At 44.4% G+C, this 15,370-nt stretch overlaps 1 protein-coding gene across 1 annotated transcript in view; it reads left to right on the forward strand.

The window, feature by feature from the left end:
• The window catches only part of coro7 (coronin 7), a 66,554-nt gene that overhangs the window by 19,851 nt on the left and 31,333 nt on the right, over positions 1 to 15,370 (forward strand). The window contains exons 8-9 of the mRNA XM_028986033.1: positions 4,052 to 4,135; positions 5,085 to 5,167. Of these exons, the coding sequence (XP_028841866.1) occupies positions 4,052 to 4,135; positions 5,085 to 5,167 (167 nt within the window). The remainder of the gene's footprint in view (positions 1 to 4,051; positions 4,136 to 5,084; positions 5,168 to 15,370) is intronic.

A 15,370-nucleotide genomic window follows, 5' to 3' on the forward strand; every position in this document is an offset into this window, starting at 1 on the left:
CCACTACTAAACCCATGTAATGCCAGATCTAGTTGTGTTTAATCCCTTTTGATCAAACGTACATATTAATTTGCCGATCACAGAGGTGAAACTTGAGCTGGTGTGTTTCAGGGCATTGCAAGGGCAATGCATGCTTTAAAATTTGCATTCCAAATACATAATTGCATTATAAATGTTTTACGAGTGCTTTGTGTATTTATGTGCATTGTGAGGAACACGTTGTGAAGACTGTGTGTCGGGAGGATGACTGATATTATGAATCAACTGTTTGAAGATGGTGTGTGCTATGAGCAAAGATTAAAAGAACTATTTTCAATGCTAGATTACAGTATTTACAGTATATATCATTGCAGAATGGATTTACTTGTCAGCGCCTCACAGAGCTTTGAATCAAATTTTGTGTTACAAATAAGTGGATTATCACGTTAAATTGATTATACGAAAAATTAGCTGGTAGTGTCAATGATGATGAGGATCTTTGCATTGCCAAAACTAGAAGCAAAACTAAAAGCGTGGAACTAACCAAATTGGAAAAGTTTTTTCTAATCCATGGTTAAGAGGACAATTACGATGTGAGCGTTGCGTTTTCCGTGCACGTGCAGTCGGGGAGGGCAGAACAGATGTTTCTGATGAACGCTGGAGCTGCTGCAGCAGTCAGGAGAGGAAATGAAAGAATAAATGGCTGCTGTGTTCTTTTCTTCCCTCTGTATCACTCAATCTGTCCGTTCCTTTTTTCAATAAATATCTTGAAGGGAAAATAGACCCTCAGTGTGGACGGAGAGGGTGAAGAAAAGCAGCGCTGTGTTCTGGTGCGGAGGTTCCTGCCACTGGTGCAGTAAACCTGATATGAATTTAATGCATTAAGATTCTGATTAAAAGAAGGCGGCAGAGAGTGAGTCATGATTGGAAAACACACACACACACACACACACACACACCAATGATCCTCACCAATGAAGACTGCGATCAGATGAATTCATTATCCTGAACGAATGCCACGGAGAAAAGGTGCGCGCACACACACCGAGGGATGAGATGAACAGAAGAGGAAAGTTTTACACTGTGGGGAAAGAATGAACTTTTACTGAGCCTGAGATATTTAAGGGGCTGGCAGAGCTACAGAACACACGGAGGGAGGATGGGGTTCGGGGTAGAGAGAAAATGTTCCATATGTGTACGGAGACACCTGATCCGTCGGCCTGTGGGTGAATCAACATTCAATTCGGAGTGACGCACATGTTCTGTTTTTCAGGTTAGGATTCAAGGATTCAAAGCGTTTATTGTCATATGTGCAGAAGAAATTACATTTCTCCGTACAATTGAAACTCTCTTTCTTTGCTGTCCACATACAAATGCCGAGTTTAATACAAATAATAATAAACACACGTCCTTCAGTTCTTTCTTCCTTATGGTTATACACTCTCTTTTAAGTTCTCAAAATTACTTTGTTACACACTAGAGGTGGGACAAATTGATGTAAATATATTGTGGTTCTTCCACTGGTAATACAGTATACAGCACAGGCCAAAAGTTTGGACACACCTTCTCATTCCATGTGTTTTCTTTATTTTCATGACCATTTACGTTGATAGATTCTCACTGAATGAACACATGTGGAGTTAACAAAAAGTGAACCCAGTCAAGATGGTTTGGGGTGAGCTGGACTGCAGAGTGAAGGCAAAGGGGCCAACAAGTGCTAAACACCTCTGGGAACTCCTTCAAGACTGTTGGAAAAGCATTTCAGGTGACGACCTCTTGAAGCTCATCGAGAGAATGCCAAGAGTGTGCAAAGCAGTAATCTGAGCAAAGAAACTAGAATATAAAACATGTTTTCAGTTATTTCACCTTTTTTTTGTTAAGTACATAACTCCACATGTGTTCATTCATAGTTTTGATGCCTTCAGTGAGAACCTATCAACGTAAATAGTCATGATAATAAAAGAAACACATTGAATGAGAAGGTGTGTCCAAACTTTTGGCCTGTTCTGTATACAGTGTATACAGTATCAGTATCAGTATCAGTAAACAGTATAAACTGACAGAGGAACAGGAGGCAGCAGTGATGTTTTTCACTATTGTTGAAAAAAAACCCCAAACAGTACTGATCATATTCAGATTTTGTAATATTTTCTTCATTAGTTATACACATTTCATGAAGGGATCATAGGTCAGTGTTTTACAACCCTGGTCCTGGAGGAACGGCCGCCAAAAAGTCTCCACTCCATCCCTACATTAGTTGGAGGTGTTTTTTAATGGCCCAGCAATGAGTGTGGCAGGTTATAAAGCCATGCAGGTTGGAATTTCATTGGCTCTAGAAAAGGACAGAAAATCATGTTAGAAGATCCCTGCACTTCATGGTGATGGTCTGTGATGAATTCTTCGTCAGTGTGAAGCTTTTTTTTAGTCGAAAGTAAGAAAAGGGCCCTGATCTGTCTGACCGACAGAAAGCAACACTGCCTGGCCGAACCCATCACAGCCTATCCCAGTTCCAGAAACAGCAGGCCTGGTGATAAAGAGGCTCACGGATCTATTCTCAGACCTCTCAGACACCCCTGGACAAGGAAGCTATTTAGCATTGCCCCTTCACCTAACCTGCTTGATCTTGGTCTGAATTGATCCTTCAAAACTGAAGGATTAATCACTACACATGGCAGGCCTGTCCAGGTTGAATGCTAGGAAGACAGAGTAGCTCAAGGGAACATCATGGCTGTGAAGGAACAATAGAATATATGGAATACTATACGGCAACCAGGGGATGAACAAATCACCGCGAAGGACCTGTGTCCATCAATGCTGACGGGATCTTTTTTGGAGGAAGGTGAAGCAGCCAGATGAAGGCCCGTGGCTCTGAAGCCCACTAATCTCTTTGAAACGCGGCGGCTGGAGGAAAAGACCGCACCGGCCCTGGCTGACCGTGCGATGACCCCCCGAGCTCAGGGACTTTCGCGCTCACTGATTCAAGACCTGGAGCATCTGAAGAATGCAGAGTTTATTTTGTTGTGCGTCTTTATTAATGGCGTCGAAAGCTTTAATAATCTCCCATTAATAATGGCTCTTTGGCCTGAGTTTGCACTTTCCTTGTCCCTCCCCCTAAAAAAGTTGTATTCTGTGTTGCAGTTGTTCCTTTAGGATAACACCTGAACTTAGAGAAGCAGCTGTTTTTTGTAGAAAAGGGAGGGGAACGGTGGAGAAAGGGAGTTGATGGATGCTGTGCTGGATGCTATGTGTCAAAAACCGGATGTATGACATATTAACAGGAAAGACAACGATTGGTCAATCATATGTCACGTCCCTGTCTAGGGTAGGCACATGGACAGATTACATGGAGATGGACTGCGGGGAAAAGAATATAATTTTCGTGGAGGTGATATAACAGACAAGACCAGGACCAACACACAACACAAGACACAAACAAGCACACGCTAGCTCTTTGCTCCAAAATGTCCACACACCACCTTCTAGGCGCCTCCCCAAACTCCGGTTGTGTCCAGAACACTGGAAATGGACAGCTTTTAAACGGCAGATTTGGTAGTTAGTTCCTCCTCTCCATGACACAGTCAAGCAAGATGTCCCCTTTCAGTTTCTGTCTGTTCATTTCAAGTCCTGAAGACATGTTACATTAACAAATGTGCCCCACGTGTGCCAGGAAAATCTGACCCTAAGCATCAGTATGTAAGCAGAACTAAAACAGCATTGTGGAATTAGTGAGTTCAGACATCATTAAAACCAAACAACCTTTTAGATGAGCCCTGAAGGATGAAATAACTAACTAAATGACCAGCTCTAACTAACAGCATGGCAACCCTGCAATCTGTCCAGAACAAAATAACCTTATCTGTAATTCTGTTACACTTTATTCTGCACTGTGGCTTCCCTCGGCACCTGCTGTTTTAAAGGAGCTCTGCCTTGCGTTTTACTGTCCGACAGCTCCAGCCCGGCCATCGGGTGCCGCACCCAGCCGTGGCCCTTTGTGTGTGTTTATGTGCTTGTGCTGCGGTGTTTATGGGGTCTTTTCTCTAAGTGTCCCCCTCCTTTCTCTCCCCCCCCCCAGGCTGTTGCAGCGCTGCAGAGTAATAAGGACTCCCGCGTGCTCTGGGTCAGAGACCAGCACATACTGAGTACGGGGTTCAACCAGGTAATGGCGCACAACAGACACACACACACACACACACACATCTCCTGCTACTACTTGCAAACAATAATGACTGTTACAGAATTACATTTGATTTTATTACATCTTCCGGCATCAGACACCATTGTCCAGAGTGACTTACAGTGGGTGGTAGTAGCCTAGTGGGTAAGACACTCGTCTGTGAACCAGGAGACCCAGGTTCAAATCCCACTTACTACCATTGTGTCCTTGAGCAAGACACTTAACCTTAAGTTGCTCCAGGGGGACTGTCCCTGTAACTACTGATTGTAAGTCGCTCTGGATAAGGGCGTCTGATAAATGCTGTAAATGTAAATGTACTTACAATCCGTAGTTACTCAATTAGACACAATGGTAGCAAGTGGGGTTTGAACCTGGCTGTACTGTTTCATAGGCAAGTGAGTTACCCAGTAGGTTACTGACAGATTTATCAGCATAACATTTCATCAATTTATCTTCATTGTATTAAAATGATTTAACATCTTATCTATTAAAAGTTCATATTTCTGTCCACTTGGTTATAATTCTGTATAATTTATTCTGTTAATCTTTTGAGGGGTTTCACAGTCAGAATCGAACATGTGGTGCTTCCATATATGACACTACATACTGATATTGTATGGTCCGTTTATACATTTTGAGCACAAACAGATATTTGAAATTTAAATTAAATTAATACATTCAACTTTGGATAATACAAACTTTAGCATTATGATATTATTATCTAATTTTCAGATTTTGGGGGAAAAAAGACATGCAAGTGGAAATAACACATGTAAAATGCTAAATATTCCATGATTTCATGTCTATTCCTGCTAAAACGCACCTGACCCTGTCGTCAGTACAAGTGGTGTGTAAGAGCCAGGGAAAAATAAAAGTTCGGCTCTTCAGAACGTTTGTCGGTCAGCAGCCTTAAACTCTCCCTGTGACACAGATGCGGCAGCAGGAGATGCGGCTGTGGGATGGCAGGAAGCTGAGCTCCTCTCTGGCCTCGCTGTCCCTTGGCACCTCTAATGGGTGAGTGATACACTGATCTGCTGGGCATTCATACAAATCCGCTTGGCGAAAACCTTGTGTTTTTGCCATCTTGAGACTGTGAGACTTCACAAACACACTTCCCCAACTTGCTACCACTCTGACTTGTGTATACTGCTCTCGTTACATTACCAATGCATCAAAACTCCTTTTTCACTTTACAATGAACTCTATAATACATGCAAATCAATTAAGCAATTATTCTCTTCAGGTAGTAAGCAATAATGTCTATTTAATTCTGGGCAGTTTTACAAAAAACTAGAATGCTGCCCTTATGTGCTGTCGTAAATAATTATGATGCGTCCGGAGATAGGCAGGCAATTTTTAAAAATGCTATCGTGTTTTGTGGTAAATTACACGATCTAATCAAGCCTGCTTGTACAGTGGTGATAAAGTAGACGGTGCAACGGTAGTTGAGCCAGAACATGTGCTATAGTAACACTGTAGTGATGCGTGCACACACAATGGTCATTGTTGTCGTGTGTGTGTGTGTGTGTGAGAGAAAAGTTCCTGCAGTTGTCGTGTGCACGTGAAAGGTGTCAGTGGTGGGTCATGAGTAATGATGAAATAAAATACCTTAACCGTCAACTAGTGCAGATCAGGGATGATAGTTGGTTAATTGCCAGAAAGCGAAAGCTCTCCTGCAGACCTAAACACTGGAACATGCAACAGATAGAGGCCGGTCAGCCAGGCTCCTGCAGCTGGATGGAGTTAGAAAACGTGTTCTGGTCGTGCCAGCTCATTTTGGTTAATAAAACAACCCTGTGTGTACTTGCTCATATTACAAAGTGCATGTTTTGCAAAAACATTTTATGATTGAGAGGCTCCGGGTCCTTATTGTATGCTGTCCACATGATATACAGTCTAGTATCAAATATCTACCGAGCATCATTACTGAGTAGACCAACCTCAAATCATTTACATTGGTCCAGTGAAAATAGAAGAGTAAATAGAACAAAAATACTATGTGCAGTTCTTAAAGCTAGAACTCTGTGGTGAATATGAGCCCACGTTATAACTTGAACTTGTGCTAAGCGCAGCGCTACATGCTAAGCGCGAAGCCTGTTCGCTAGTGTTTGGTCAGGCATCTTCGGGATTTACATAAATAGATAAAACAGATAGTTATCTGTATTTTGAACCTAACAGCCCTTTTTGTTGGCGTGAGATCATTTCAGTCAGCCAGAACGCAACGATGTTGTACAAACAGCTCTCACACTCATTACTTCCTCATTCTGGATGATTTAAACCCGAGCTTGTCAATACATCACATGCACATTAAAAGAACATTAAAGACCATTAAAGATTGTGGTTTTCTCTGACTTTAAAGGTTTATTAATGTTAATCGGAAGCGCGTCTTTGACCTTACACTAGCAAACATTAGCCACAATTAGCATGTAGCACCACGCTTAGCAGCTGTTTGAAAATTGCGTCCCCAATATACATAATAGGGACACCTTTTCTGCCTTTAATGAAATAATTATCATTTTTGTTGCCTCTTGACCATGGCATTTTTAATGAAGCAGTAAAATGAGGTTACATTCCATTACAAATGTACTCTGCACTGTTTCTCTGTGGAATGTTTGGAATTCCACTGATTGGAATCTTCAGCATGATGCTGAAGGTTAGATAAGAACATTGCAGTACAGCCCCAACAGTATCCAGAATTACTGTGTTAACACCTCTTTTTTTTTACAAGGTGAACAATTGGCAGGTGTTAGAAAGTAAAAATGTAATTTGCTTTCTGGCCGTTGAAATTTGAATTGGTGAAAGCTCTTTCCCGAGAGCCATGTTCGGCCTTCTTTGCTGTTTTTCTTGGGTTTGCTAATTTAGTTGCAACTTGATGAGGAATGTGAAGGTTGAAGAACTGTGTGTGTGTGTGTGTTTATAGGTGATGACAGGAATGTGCCATAGTTGTGTGGATATGAGTGAGATGTCTCTCTTAGCTCATCTGGTGACAAGCTGTCTGCATACCTCTCACACACACACACACACACTCACCTGTGTGTGTATTTTTTCATAAACTTGGGTGTTTTGACTTTGTTTGATCAGGCTCAGAAACACACACACACACAAGAAGCCACATACAACTGAATGTTCTGTGACTGGCTTGCCTTTGTGTAATAGGGGTCAAAGGTTATGGGTCACTTCCCCTGAACTCGGTGCAATTCTGGGACCCCCTCCCCCATTCCCTCTGATCTTTCACCCACAAGTCTGTGCATGTCTGTGAGCCTGTGCAGGTGTGTGTGAGTGTGTGTGAGTGTGTGCATTGTCAGAGGATAGGACTGTGGCAAATCTAATAAGAAAAGAGCCACAGGAGAATCAAGAAACAAACGGCTAATCACATTTAGGATAGAAAATATCATGTATCATGGTTAAACTGGGTTACAAACCAGATCAATGCTGCTTAAAAAAGAATGCTTAAAAGTCATCTTAATAGCCAACATAAAACCTGACATCAGCATAGGCGAAGCCCTAAAATCTAATCAGAGTTTAAATATAATCTGATATCTGTGTGTAAAACAACAAGAAATTGTTATAATAATTGTTATAGTTTTGTAGGCCTTATTCATTTACAGCATTTACAGCCCTTATACAGAGCGACTTACAATCAGTAGTTACAGGAATAGTCCCCCTGGAGACACTCAGGGTTAAGTGTCTTGCTCAGGGACACAATGGTGGTAAGTGGGGTTTGAACCTGTGGCTTTGTGGTCTTCTGATTCACAGGCAAGTGTCTAGGCTTCTAAGTTACTACCACCCTGATTACAAAATTAAGACAAGTGAGAGTGAAGCGAAAGCCATTAGTTGTCACGTTTGACACACAGCACCCAGTGCACACAACGAAATGAGGGAGCAGTGGGAAGCCATGACAGGCCCCCAGGGAGCTCAGTGGCACGGCAGTATGCCACTGACTGATTCGAACCGGCAACTTTTCGATTATGGGTCTGTTTCCTTACTCGCTAGGCCACCACTGCCACATGATGCACAATGCAGGTATTATAATCACTTATACCAATTCATCCCTCATCCCTTGAGGCAGTGGTGGCCTAGCGGTTAAGGAAGCGGCCCCATAATCAGAAGGTTGCCGGTTCGAATCCTGATCTGCCAAGGTGCCACTGAGCAAAGCACCGTCCCCACACACTGCTCCCCGGGCGCCTGTCATGGCTGCCCACTGCTCACTCAGGGTGATGGGTTAAATGCAGAGGACAAATTTCACTGTGTGCACCGTGTGCTGTGCTGCTGTGTATCACATGTGACAATCACCTCACTTAAACTTAAAAACTTACTTATCTTCATTATTCTTAAAAACTTTAGTGCAAACAATTATATTAGTTCATTGTTAATAATTGTTCATTTTAATTGTTAATATTAGATAATGAACATTGATGTCCATCATGTTAGCTTCTTGTGTATTGTATTTTGTCCATATGCATTTCTACAAATGATTTATGAATGGAACTCTTAAGGAAGTGGGAGGTGTTTGCTTGGTGCCCCCTGAGGACGTGAGTCTTTGGTCGTGTGCCCAGATGCCCATGTAAGTCATGACCACTCATTACGATTGTTCTAGAATGTTGGAGGACCACGAGCACGATACTCGGCGCCCTCCTCCGATTCTCAGACATTTTCCGGGAGGCTCCTAACATGTTGTCATCTCTGTAACAGCACCCAAAGGAACATCACTCTCCGTTTTTTATGGGCGTTGGCACGTTTGTTTAGTGATTTACGCGTGATTCGGGTTGCCTGAAGACATCGCCCGTTATCAAATAGCACACGGTTCTTTCTAGATGAAGTAGGACCGGAACGTCGCACACCCCGACACACACACACTCTTTAATATACTGTAACAATACACCCAACGCTGGGCCTTCATTTTCAAGCGTGTATGTGTGTGTGAGAATGAGAGAAAGAGCGGCGGCGTTGCTGTTTTCTCTGGACGCGCCGCCGCTGCGGAGCCCATTGAGAGCGCCCCAGCCTTGTGTGGTTGCGGCGAACGAAACTTGGCCTGATCGCGACGGCAGGAAACGTTTGTTTTCTTTCCTCTCCGCTCCTCGCCGAAGCATGGCTGCAGACTGCAGGGCGAAGATGGTTGCGAGGAACCGTTTTTTAACATTTTTTTTTTGTTTTTTTTGTGGCCGATTTTTATCGTTGTTGGAACAGATTTTGTTCCTATCGCTCTCTCAGTACCACCCCCTTCTTTCTCTATCCCTCCTTCCCGCTCTATTTCTTTCCTTCCTTCTGTAAACACAAGAGTAATGAGTTTAATTGGGCCTTCTGGCTCAGTTGTAATCAGCCAACTTTGCCATTTACTTCAATTGCAAACAGCTTTTTTTTCGGTTGTGGCTTTTATTCCAGGGAGCATGTGCTGTGTTCCATCACATCCGCACACACACACACACACACACACACACACACACACACACACACACACAGACACAGACACATGCATGATTTTTATTGATAGTCGTGTTTCAGATGGATGAGCTTTGGTTTAGATTTGAGTTTAGCATGCATAAGTTTAATGTGTGTGTGTGTGTGTGTGTTGGAGCTATAAACTTGCAGGAGTCTAATTTTTCACCTCCTGCTAATTGTCTGCAGTTGGGGAAATTGTTTCAGTCTCTTCAGAGCATGTGCACACATTTAAACACACACACACACACACACACACATTACCACCAATAAATACATCCTTTTTTTGAGGAGGGTTTTGATGATGTCATCGTAGAACAGAAACAGCTAAATGCCGGCAGTCAGGACTGAAAGTGTTCATCTGCATCTCCAGGCATCGTGTCTTTAAACGGTCAGCATGGTGTTTGACAGCTGAAGTATAAACACACACACACACACGCACACACGCGCCTTCACTGCAACACATTCACACATCCCTCCAGCTCCACACCGCTGTTCAAAATCAAACCCATATGTGCTTCGGTGCTGAACGAACGCACACACACACACACACACACACACACACACACACACACACACACACACACACTACTCTATTATCCTCCTCATTATATACACACTTACACACACTCTGCCAGGGTTTGGTTTTAATACCACAGCCGTCACTCTTCCCTCTCTCCCATCTCATTCGTTAGTTAGGAGCTTCTATTTTGACCAGATTGCGCCCCCACACTCTTCAGTGCTGTCCCGGATGATCTTCTGCCCACTGGAAAAGGGGCAGTGGTGGCCTAGCGTTTTAAGGAAGCGGCCCCATAGTCAGAAGGTTACGGGTTGGAATCCCGATCCGCCAAGGTGCCACTGAGGTGCCACTGAGCAAAGCACCGTCCCCACACACTGCTCCCCGGGCGCCTGTCATGGCTGCCCACTGCTCACCATGGGTGATGGTTAAAAGCAGCGGACACATTTCGTTGCGTCACCGTGTGCTGTGCAGTTCACTTCAGTTCACTTCAAAAGGCACCCGGAGATTTTACCATTAGCATTTAGCGCTAGGCCCGCTGTGTCTAATTCTTTCTAGTTCTGTTTCAGGTCTTAGCTTGATAGGCAGCAGAAGGCGTGTTGCAAACAGTAAAAACAAGGTACAGTTGTGGCCAATCACAATGTTTTGTCGGGAAGCGACTATCTTGCTTCATAAAGATATGATGTATAGATCAACTGATGAGCACTTCCTACTCCCACGAGGGCAAATAAATTCTTTATCAGGAATTTTTTGGATCAGTGCACTAATTCCGGCCGTGCTGGGGTCAACCATCGAATTACGGTCCGAGGAACTTTGGGGGAAATTTGAAGCTTGATAATCAGCAAAGCACAGGAAACACTGAGTCGGCCTGCAGGGAGGGTCTTCGGCAGGCCATGCGTTCAGCTCATAATGTGTGTGTGTGTGTGTTGTGCTGTTACCGTCTGGCAGAAGCCAGCCTAGCACCAACATCACAGGTTCTTTTTGAGAAATTTACCCTCTCTGCCCTCCTGCAAAATGGCTGCGGGTCAGAGAGTGTGTGTTTTGGCAGGCGGTCGACTGACATACCTGCAGTGTGGGTAGGGTACTGATGCGAGGGCCATGAAGCTGAGTGTGTGTGTGTGTGTGTGTGAGAGAGACCATGTGTGTTTGGGGTGTGGGGTTTTGGCTGATGCTGCTTGCCAGATGTCGGATATTAAGGAAAATTTGGGATCTTAATTAATCACAGAGCCTCGGAGCTCCAACCGAACACATAGAGAGAGGGTGAGATAGGGGATTTTGCTCTTCAACCCTCAGTAGTTTGTTAAACTAGGTACCTAGGTGTGTGTGTGTGTGTGTGCAGCTGAACTGAGGAATGTAGCCCCACCCCCAGCCAGGACCCCTCCCACTTCTGTCAATGAAGCGTCAGGATGATAACTGGTCATCAAGGCCTGTCTGCTCTTAGTGAGCTTTTGTGTGTATGTGTGTGACTGAGGTTTGCTGACTATAGTGATGAGTTGACTGACTGGCTGCCCTCCGTTTGCGGTTGACCGGAGAGTAGATGGAGACAGAGAGGGAGGGAGGGAGCGAGTGAGACGGACGTGTGTTTCCCATTAAGATCTGGTTTCCTGTGCTGGGTTCTTTCGCAAAGACACACACACACACACACACACACACACACACACACTTACTCTTTTACACTTAGCCATTTGCTAACGCTCACACAAGCCTGTATTCACTCACACTAGCAGAAACGTGTGCATAAACATATGCGGCACACTCAGCAGCATGCCGGGCGTGGCTGCAGCAACTGGGATATGAGCCGTGTTGGGCGAGGCGTCGCAGGGCTGAGACGGGCGTGGCTAGGCACGTCGGGCTGTGGACAGGGCTTGATTGGCTGTTTCATTTCCCCCGCACAACCCCCCCTCCCCTTTGACACTGAGGGCTGAGGTGGTTTATAAAGGTAGGACCAGGGATTTCTTCGTTGCGGAAAAGTGCGTCCAGAACATGATGCTCGCCACCTCCGCACCGGAAACGAATCCAGAAATAAAGTGTTCCTCTGCTTTGCATTATGGCAGCGCTACCACCCTGGTGTGGTTCATTTTCCTATAATTGCACCCAGCCATTATGGTTTAATCTTTACTTTTAAGATGTGGAATGATTTTTGTAAAATGATCTGCACGGCCCGTGCATGACCTAAGCTTAAAACAGAGCGGCTTTATCCATACTGCTGGAATATGGGCGTCTCCTGCGGTTTCCAAAAAGCCGGAGCGAGGTTTGACACACATGGCGCACCAACAAACTCGAGCGACATGGCTGGGTAGAGACACCAAATGCTAATATCCAATGATGCAAGAGGTCAACACGGAGAGCCTATCCACGTGGCATGTTACGTTTTTAATTTCCATATGAAGAGGATCAAGGTTTGCTTATGATTAGTCCACATTGCATTCACATTTACAGCATTTATCAGACGCCCTTATCCAGAGTGGCTTGAAACCAGTAGTTACAGGGACAGTCCACCTGGAGACAGGGGTTTCTGTGTCCTGTTCAGGGACACAATGGTAGTAAGTGGGGTTTGAACCTGTGATTTTGTAATCTTCAGGTTCATAGGCGAGTGTTTTATCCAATAGGTAAGTAGCACCCATTAATTAGGTGGTGTCCACTTTGACTTCTTTCATAAGAATGTAGTGAAAAGAATTGTCGGTAATGATAGAAATGTATGATTAAATAATGATTTATTCTGGTCAGCATGAAAAGTATATTGTGTATAAAAACACTTTTACCAGTCTTTTATTGGCCTTGATGCCTGAATAAAATACCATAATTTGAGATATTAATTTGAATAACTGTAGAAAATGTAAGAAGTTAAAAGTACACAAGTTCGTGTTGAATCAAAAACCCTCCTTGGAATGAAAAGGAAACCAGATTGATCATGGTGACTGAAACTTTTTGCACCCATAATTTGCATTACAGCAAACATTCTCTGATCATGTGACGGTTTCTATAACAGCATGCATATCTGACATAGCATGAGTGTTTGGAGCATTCTTATGAATAGCAGTTGTACACCCATTACGCTGAGCTGATTTGTTGTTTACGAAATGGGGAATGGGGTTACTGTATGCGGTAGGCGTTCTGCCATGGTCGCTTCTGTGAAAAGCGCGAGGCCAAGCGCACCGCTGCACAGATGCAGGCACGGTCGCGCCCTCGGACGGTCACATTGTGCCGGCTGGTTGGAGTCAGCGTTCCGTCAGCACAACTCCAACCAACCGCAGCGTGCAGGTGGCCCTCACAATGCGGCCGGGGCCGCGAGGCAGAGCGACTGACGGCACACAGCGCGACGATGAGCCGCGAGCAGGCCGGACGGACCGCATTCCAGGAAGTCAAAAGGGATGTCTCAATCGACACACACACGCAGACATGCGCTCAAGCACAAAGATCTTGCTATACACAAACACGCTGGAAATACAAAACATGCTGTCACATGACCAGACACTCAAAAGAAACATGTCTCAGCTGGTTTGTCACTGTGTCCCGCATACTGGGTTTCAAAACATCAATCTCTCAGTAGCTCTCTACAGCTGCTGCTGTGTGTGTGTGTTTCTAACTACCTATGTCCCTCCGGTTAAGGTTTGGGTTTAGTGCAAGGATTTTATAATTTTTTTAATTTCTCATTGGTCCACAAGATCTTAAATTTAAAATGTGTGCATGTGTGTGTCTTTTTGTGTGTGTGTTCTTAACCAGCATATGAGGTGAAGCGATTGTGAAACACTGCAGTACAGCACATGGTGGACACAATGAAATTTGTCCTCTGCAATGAACCTATCACCCGTGGTGAGCAGTGTATGGGGGACGGTGCTTTCCAACCGGCAACCTCGCAATTACAGGTCCACTTCCTAACCGCTGTGTCTGGGGGTGAGGTTTGTATTACTAATATGTGTTAATAAATTTGTTTCAAAATGTGTGTGTGTGTTTGTGTATCTAACACCTGTGCCTGAATGATGTCAGGAAATAAGGTTCAGGTTTTGTGAAATTATTTTTATTTTATTACTCATTGGAAGCTCTGTCAATACATCAGGTCCTCACAAGAATTTAAAATGTGTGTGTGTCTGTCTCTGTGTGTGCGTGTGTGGGCTGGTTTTACCCACACAAATGTATGTTCTTGTGCTTCTATATTTGTGAGGAATAAATAAAATTCAGTTTGGGAGGTTTGTTACATAGTATTTACCATTGATCCTCACAGTCATGCGGAAGCCGCGGTGTGTGTGTGTCCGTAGCGAGGTTTGACACACATGGCGCACCAACCAACTCGAGCGACATGGCTGGGTAGAGACACCAAATGTGTGTGTGTGTGTGTGTGTGTGTGTGTGTGTGTGTAGGTGTTCTGTGTGTGTTTGTCAGGCACATATTGCATCTGCTTGCCAACCGTGAAATAGTTACACATGCAATGCTGAGGAATGAATCTTAAAGTAGGACATCGTGCACCGCCTGACTACAACATACCGTATATGAAGTTTGTCGTGAAAAGCCAAGTGACCTGCCAAACGAGATGTGCATACCACACACACACACACACACACACACACACTAGGGTCAGTAGGTGTAGAAGGACGTCTGTTTATAAATGTTTTTGAAATGAACAAGGCCATATGGAAGTCTTCTGTTGTGTTGCTGTTACCATGGCGACGTGTAATCAGGGCTGGAGATGGTTGATATTGGGGTAGTGGGGAGATGAGTAATCAGAGCTACACCCTCCCACCCCCACCCCACCCTCACTCTCCTTTTGAGGGTAGCTTCCAGAGGTCTGTGTATATTACGCGTGCATAGACATGTGTGTTTGTGTGTGTGTGTGTGTGTGTGTGTGTGTGTGGGGCGATGGCAGAGAGAAGACCAGCATTATTGAAGGATGTTTGGCAGAAAGTAGAAGACACCCACACACACCGATTTTAATAAAAGTTTTTTTTTTATGGGGGGGAGATTTGGAGTAGAGAAAATATTTGCTGAGCTGTAATGCAGGAGGAATGTGTGTATGTGTGTGAGTGTGTACATTGGGGGGGGTTTGGAGGTGGGTTAGTGGGGGAGAGCGGGGGGTGCAATGACAATGAGCTCTTTCAGCTGCGAGGGAAAAGGGAGAGACTGGAGCCCAGCCAGAGGACAGGTCTACGCACACACGTGCATTCACACATCTATACACAAATACACACATGCGTTCACATGCAAACACACAATCTCAAGCACTCACCGCACGGACTACACACACACACACACACACACACCCAGGAACA

This window comes from Denticeps clupeoides, chromosome 7 (assembly GCF_900700375.1).
Source record: "Denticeps clupeoides chromosome 7, fDenClu1.1, whole genome shotgun sequence".
Classification (NCBI taxonomy): domain Eukaryota; kingdom Metazoa; phylum Chordata; class Actinopteri; order Clupeiformes; family Denticipitidae; genus Denticeps; species Denticeps clupeoides.